Genomic DNA, 7,868 nt, shown 5'->3' on the forward strand with positions numbered 1-7,868 from the left:
TGCAGTTAACTTCAATCTCATTCACTCATTCTATAGACGACCGTTGAAGTCACCTCCCCCCCCGAGGTGTGGTTTTTGGCCCCGCCCCCCCCTAGAGCCAGCGTTCAAAATCTACACAACAGTAGAACATTACACATCATTCTCACTCGTATTTATCACTGATGGGGAAAGTATATGGGTGAGATATGAAAAACATCTCGTGTCATTATTTGACTTTAAAGGTCGTCTATAGAATGAGTGAATGAGATTGAAGTTAACTGCATTGAGGACAAATATTAGTCAGTGAATCAGTCACCTTGTGTTCACATTTCTGATCGGTGGGAAGCTTCATCCACTCGCTATCGTCCCCCATGGCGGCCACTCTGGGGTGGGCTTCCCCAAAGGTACTCAACTGGAAAACAGAATAATTGAAATAAAATTACATTTGTTGTACTTCATCTGTGACTTGCTGCTGGGGGAATAAGTGAGCCCTAAAATGTATCACAATCTTGGTGACAGCAGACCACCGCTTGAAAACGAAAACACCACTTTCATCAGATAAATTAGCTTGGGGGGAAAAAAAAAAAAAAAGAAAAAAGAAAAAAAGAAAAAAAAAAAAAAAAAAAAAAGTGCCTCACTCACACCTCTGCTTGGGATATTCAACAACAGTCGGACTGCACAGAAGCTATTACACTCCAATAATTAGGACCGGTGAGAGTCAACTTGTCCTACAATTACTGCAATTTCCAAATTGCAAGGGGGTGTAGCTTAATACAGATCATCCACATGTCAACTAAACAGACTCATAGAAATGCCTTCAGTTGCAATGTCACCTCCCGATATGCACTCACTTCCACTTGAAAGCATTAGAATGAAATGGTCTAATGCACATTCAGGGAGGGCTATGGGTTCATATTTCATATCGATCCAAACCATTCTGGTAAACAGGCCAAAGACATCATCAACATCTCGGCAAAAATACTGTCAGCTTGGAGCCAGTCCTACACATAAGCAATGCAAGCTTAGCAATTCATTGTGTTAATACTGTATGGGCATATTGAGCCGGTATCCGTAGAAGTTCACAACAATGGCTAATAATGTGTGACACAAACATTATAGCAGACCTCTGGATGCAAAGAGCACCTAGCCCTATTAAAACATTGCTAGTTTAATGTGCATACTAGAATGAACAGGGAGTCGAGTAGGACGGGCATTTCAAAACTAGACCATCAAATACAGCCAGTCATAATCAATTAGATTAGCAGCCGTTTGCAAACTGGGCTATCATCTAACTTAGCCAACCACTTAACTGGTTGTTCCCAACGCTATTCTCAGTTTGCTCAGACTAGGAGTGGTCCCCATATTATCTAGCTGTCGTATACTACTAGCAAGTCATATGAGCGCCATTAACTGGCGAAGTTAGCAACGACTGTGACAGTTGCCACATTAGCACGTCACCCCGCTCATTCTGGATAACGCCTCTACAGCTTAACTACACGCAGCTCACATTGACGACCAGTATGTGGCTCGTTAGCGTATTTGGTGTAAATATATTGGTCCAGCAGATGCTCATAGGAAGACTTTATAGTTTGCTAGCGGTGGGTAGCCGCCGTTAGCTGCTTAGAAACAAGGCTATGAGCTAGCGGTAACCTTCCACAAGCGCCTTCCACAGCCAGGCCTAACAACGCAGTTCACAACGACAGATGCTGAACACAACAGCCTAGCATTCTAGCTCAGAGCAAAACCCACGTTTTAACCAAAATAAGCAAACATTCGTACATCACTGACATACCTGTTATGTCTCTAGAGGACAATGAGATGCTGGCTGTCCAGTTAGATGAGGGCGATAATGGTATCACTAGAGAGAAGCCCAGCCGAGCTTTATACAAGCTTTGCCAGTGCCACCCAGAAGACAAATCACTTCCGGTTCTAAATAAAACTGACAGACAACGTTTCTTGCTCAATACAGTGTACCTAATTAATTGACCTATATTGTGCAGTAGTAAACGCCTTGAGTAAATCAAAATAGCAGAAACGAATTTAATTTGATCATGTCTTTCTCTGCAACTGAGACATTTTACACTCTTATATTAAATACAAACGAACACCAATTTCCGTTCCAGTCACTGCTGCCTGTGTCTAACTTGTTGCCGTTTTTTGAAACGCCTTCACGGGCGGAGAGACAGAAGAGGGGCGGAGACAGGGACACCACCCTGACGGACTAACACTACATCCTCCTCTATTTAATCCTTAATCCAGATGTTGTATGCAGTCTCACTGCATGAAGAATAAAACACAGAATAGGAAACCCCTGTACACCCCCACATGAAGCTGGATTCACGGTTTATACAGTTTAGCAATTAGCGGATTTGTTATTCGTCACTGGACAACGCCATTGATTGGTTGTATTTGAATTACGGCCCGCCCCCAAGGTATAACATCTCTTTGCTGATTGGACCATCACGCGTCCTTATCCTTGGTAAAAATTTGATTGGCAGCTCTGAAATTAAGCCCTTCCTGTAACTACGAAAATCTCGCCATCATTTGTTAATTTCATGCATTGCCTTTGCATTGACATAATTTGTGAGCAATATGCAATACATATCGAAGCAATTTAGCACTTGGGCATTTAGCACTCTAATCTTCCGTGTTGTCAATGTCGAATGTCTCTTACTATATGTGTTATGATGGTTTTATGTTGTTTCTGTGATGTTTTTTTTATTTAAAGCAACGGACTGTAGCACTGTGACTAAAGTAGAGTGGTAAGCATGCAGGAGAACAGCACTAAAAGGGACAGTGAGGACAGAATGCAGAGACAAATAGTGTCCTACGGTTAGTGGGGATTGAACTCCATGTTGAGCTGCAAAACAGAATCAAGTATGGGTTTGCTTCAAAGACAAGTACTGCAATACTTAAGAAAGACACAAAATCTTGCAAACAAACCTAAATCACTTTGAGAGGTGATGCAATTACCGTTACTTTAATCCTCTCTGAAGTCCAGAAACAACACAACTAGACTAAATATTGACTATGGGAATATTGGATACAACATAGGCTGTATAAAAGGCAAGTTATCGAGTACTGACCATAGAAACACAAACTTAAGAAGACAAATAATCAGAAACGGTTTATTGGCAAGTATGATGACACAAAAGAGAAATCTGACTAGTTTAAAGATATAACTAAAAATAAGAATATAAAAATTAACAATAGAATATGAAAAGCAGTAACCGGATATTGGGACTTCCTTGTACAGCAAAGGTGCAATTAAAACTGTAAAACGACTCACAGCTAATGGTGCTAATGGTGCTAAAAGCGATAAAAGTGCAAACAACGGCGATGGATAATATAGCGAGTAATAACAATAAAAATACTGCTAGTATAAATAAAAATTATGACGATTATTATTATTATGTCGAAAATAGCAATGGAACCTTTGTGTGCTATGTTGCTTGGGGGCATTTCATTAATGTAACTCACAACATCCTGGTGTTTCCATGGAAGCCCCAGCCCACCATATTAGGGTCACATCCACGCGACGGATGGTCGGTGCTATGATGGCGCTATGATGGATGCTACAGAGGTGGCATTGCTTTTAACTGTGTACAGCTACATTTACCTCAAGTGTATTAATGTTCATTTCAACGTCCTCTCCTGAAAGCATGACCAGAATGAACCGCTTTAATTCCACCGTCCCAGATGACGAGTACCTCGGTAGGATGTGTGTTAGCTTTGCAGTGCTAACAGCTGAGCTCTTTAGCTGTATACTTGTGTACTCTGCAGTCGTGATCTATCTAATCGTCGCTCTGTGTCTGTTTCCTCTCAGCGGACAGTAACGTGTTGTTCTACCTGAGTGATGCAGTAACCCAGCTGCTGGAACACAAAGAGGAGTACACCCAGTTTGGGGTGATCCGCTACTTTGCTGAATAGTATGTCACACCCATCACACAGTCAGTCTAATAGTTGCCTAGTTCCTCTGACCTGGGCAATAGTTTGGACTGATGTAGGGTTTGGGAGGGCGAATCTCCTCAAAGATAATATTGGAAAATTACAGAATATAAGGAAACTGGAATTCACTACAATTTGCAAACTTCCCCAGTGCCTTTTATCTATTATTAGGTGTACAGTATAGTCACAGTCAATCAATTGCTATTGTAGTTGCTGGTTTCTTTTGTAGGAAATGTATACTAAGCTAGTGTTATAATGTGTTTAATTAATAATATACGTTTGTACATTAAAACACTGTAAATGTGATGCATACTCGTCTTTCACGCTGTTCTGCTTTCATGTGTCGTATGTAATCTAAACGGTGAGAAGTCTACTGAACTAGATCACATTTTGTTTTACAACACTGTCATCCTAGCTTAGAGAGTGGGTGGAATAAACACAATTTAGTGCATCTTGTGTTTCTTTTTGATCTAACTGATTACATGAATGTTGAGGTGGACTTCTTGTTTGGTTTAATTGCTGTGTGTGTGTGTGTGTGTGTGTGTGTGCATGTGTGTAGTTTCAGCAGTGTGAAGAACAGTAACCACATCCTCTTCAGAGAATATAACTACATCAGGGCCACTCCCCATAACAGAGCCTCCTTCATCAGAGTCTTCTGGAGATGCTACAGACAGATCGGCAAGAGCGGAGGTGAGTGAGAGCCACACACTTCTTCTGTTGGGATTATAGTTTGATTGTCATAGTCATTCAATAATTGCCCCTTTCTCTATATAAGGCTACGTTTATGTTATTACATAAGGAAGTATTCAAATCTGAATAATTCATTGATGTGTAAAACCCACTAGACCTGACTTGGTTGGTTTGACTGTCTTTAACATTGAAATGAATGCATCACTGCTGTTCTGTAACTATATTGAGTTGTATTCCAGACTCACTGTCCGTGCTGGAGTACAGGTCGCTGCTGCAGTTATTGTGTCCAGACTTCCCTTTGGCGATGGTGCAGAGTGCAGCCAGGTCAGTACACAGACGCACCTCAGACAACACATACACATTGTATTATTTCTTTGTGCTGTTGTTCCCCGATCCAAAGAGGTCACACCTTTGTTTGTTTGGTTACCACAACACTAATGTTGCATGCTGGGAAAATGTGCCCTTTTCAGTTTACTCTAACAATTAGTATGAGGCACATGCGGTAGAGTAAAAAGGATGGCCACTAAATTAGTATTAAAGTACAGTGTAGTCATTATTTTGTAGTTACACGAAACAAAAATATAAATGCAGTACTTCAGTATCAGTTTAACTGAAAGATCTAAGACCTTTTCTATACTCGCAAAATGGATATTTCTCTCAAATTTTGTGCACAAATGTGTGTTGCTGATTTTCACACAGGTGTCACTTGGGCTGGTCCCAATAATAGGCCACTGTAGCATATGCAGTTTTATCTTAATACAACATTTATTAGGCTCTCTGAGCTATGGATTTGACATGACTGCTGCTACAGAAATGCATCTTTTAGTCACATCCGTCTTTTATTATGTTTCTATTTTTGTTTAGTGTAGATTGTGTATACTGCACATGTGAATGCTACTGTATATGTTACAACAGACCTAACAAGAAGATATAATGCAATCAGTCATTGGGTGCAGAGCCTTTTCTTCTATGTTAAATGCAGTTCATTGTGTTGCATACTGACATGTTACTGGGATAGTCGGGTCCCTTGATGACCAGTTCACCCCTGGATTTATCTGGAATAAACTGTTGTCTGCTTTTCTTTTCTTGTCCTGTAGAATTGTTCTGATGGACGATGTCATAGACTGTCTGATGTCTTTTTCTGATTTCCTCTATGCCCTCCAGCTGCAGTTCTACTACCCAGGTACAATAAAAGCTACTGTTTCATATGGCTCTGTTCAGTATGTCCAGGCTTATACATTCACTTCACTCAGTTTGGCTGTAACCTTTACAAACGTGGGTGTGTTAAAGGGACAGTTCACCCCAAAATGAAGAACTACATATTTTGCCTCTTACCTGTAGTTCTATTTATCTAGATACCGTAGATAGATTTGGTGTGAGATGCCAAGTGTTGGAGATATCATCCATAGAGACGTTTCCCTGCTCTCCAATGTCCAACAGACTCTCCATCTCTCTCCAACAGTGCACTATAGCTCCTATGAAACTGCTCACAAGGTCTGAGGATTATCTTGAGTAACCGGGTTGTGATTTATAGAAAGTGACTTCACTGTTGAATTTGTAAATGTACTTATTTGGCGCTTTGAACACCACCAGCCGAGTGCCAACTAGTCACATTATGTTGGAGAGAAGGGAGACGTCTCTATGGACGATACCTCCAACACTTGGCATCTCACACCAAAACCATGGCTGTGTAGGTCACTGAGGTCCTAACTATTGCAGAGATGTTGCACGACCCCAAGATTACGACCTAATGTATCTCATCGCCGTCATTGTTTGTGTGTGTGTGAGGGAAGGCGGGGGGTGATGTGGTGAAGTGGATGATCTTGTTGTTACTTTAAAGTCTTTACTCAACACGTTGGTTCTTTGATTATATCAACAGCTTGAGGTTCACCTAGTGGACTGCTTGTAGTCTAATGCCTTCAGTAGCGCTACGTTGAACAGTGATGTCTGCTCGTCAGCTTCACTTCCAGCCTGTATCGCCTGCATGTGTTTAAAATCTTCACTGAGACGGATGAAAATGAAACGACGTCAGTCAAAGCTCAGCTTTGGGAAGGGCAGAGGTCAACAGAAAAACATCTAGATTGATAAATAGTGCTATTTCTCAATCTAGATGTTTTTTTGTTTTTTTCAGGTAAGAGGAAAAATATGTCGTTTTTATTTTGGGGTGAACTGTCCCTTTAATGATTTGCATTTGTTTAAACTCTTACTCAATATAATCTTTGCGTTTTATTCTCTACAGTAAGAGGTATGTTATACAAATGTTTCATATTTTCATGATGGATTGATTGTTGTTTAGTCCATTATGGGGTAAATCTGTCTGACAAAGAGAAAACTCTTGCCCACTGGAAGGATTTCTAAGTTCAGATATCTGATATGAAAATAATAAAAGCTACCTTTTATCTACCGTTAGCGTGTGAGGAATCATCTCATCAGAAGTGAGCCATATAGAGTCATATCAAATGTATATCTGATATCGAAGTTATGATGTGTGCAGTGTTAACAGTCTAATCCCATTTCCATACAAAGACTGAATAAAACAGTATTTAATCCCCGTGTCTGTAGAGTTCCTGGACAGCGTGCTGGTGATCTACCAGGATCTGTTAGCAGGGAAGAGTCCTAACACCGTCATCGTCCCCACATCCACCTCCATCGAGCAGCTCCCTTCTGTGGCTGCAGAGGAGACCGACAAGGAGAAGCAGCCACAGGACGGAGTGGAACCGTCCACTCTGGCTCAGTGTGTTGATGCCCTCTGTGACCGGTTCAAACGCAAGTAAAGCATACACACACATCCAGCCCTCACTCACTGGGACCAGACAGCGTGTAGATCACACATTGATGTTATAGTGTACATAGTATTTACAAGAAAAGACATGGATGTTCAGAGAGGTCAGTGTCCTTGCTTCCCATTGGCTGCTGAGCATTCAGGTTGAACCATTTCTGTAACACTTGCAAACATATTATGAAAGGACCTGTACTGCAGTTTGTTGACTGGTATTTGTTTTCATCAAAATAGTTTAAGCATGATTCAAATACAATAAGACAACTTTTAGTTAGAGTTTAAAATGAGATTAGATACACTTTATATTTGTAGATTTCTATTATATTTATTTAAAACAAGAACTATTTGTGCGTGCATCAGATATACTGTATATTGGTGAATTAGATGTTTTGTGTGGATTTTGTTTACATTTACACATTTGAAATGATTTGTTCACAAGTCATAATTTGGCTTATATATATATATATATATA

The 7,868-nt window shown here is 40.4% G+C and overlaps 1 protein-coding gene across 1 annotated transcript; it reads left to right on the forward strand.

Annotated features, from left to right (window-relative positions):
• The first annotated feature begins 3,489 nt into the window (after window positions 1–3,489).
• Window positions 3,490–7,744, forward strand: LOC116378291 (UPF0705 protein C11orf49 homolog). The gene is made up of 6 exons (XM_031840138.1): window positions 3,490–3,693; window positions 3,806–3,908; window positions 4,487–4,617; window positions 4,857–4,941; window positions 5,715–5,800; window positions 7,180–7,744. The coding sequence occupies exons 1-6, from the start codon at window positions 3,612–3,614 to the stop codon at window positions 7,389–7,391; spliced, it is 699 nt and encodes a 232-aa protein (XP_031695998.1). The 5' UTR covers window positions 3,490–3,611; the 3' UTR covers window positions 7,392–7,744.
• Window positions 7,745–7,868: the final 124 nt, after the last annotated feature.

This window comes from Anarrhichthys ocellatus, unplaced genomic scaffold (genome assembly GCF_004355925.1).
Source record: "Anarrhichthys ocellatus isolate YVR2014 unplaced genomic scaffold, GSC_Weel_1.0 scaffold2351, whole genome shotgun sequence".
NCBI lineage: Eukaryota > Metazoa > Chordata > Actinopteri > Perciformes > Anarhichadidae > Anarrhichthys > Anarrhichthys ocellatus.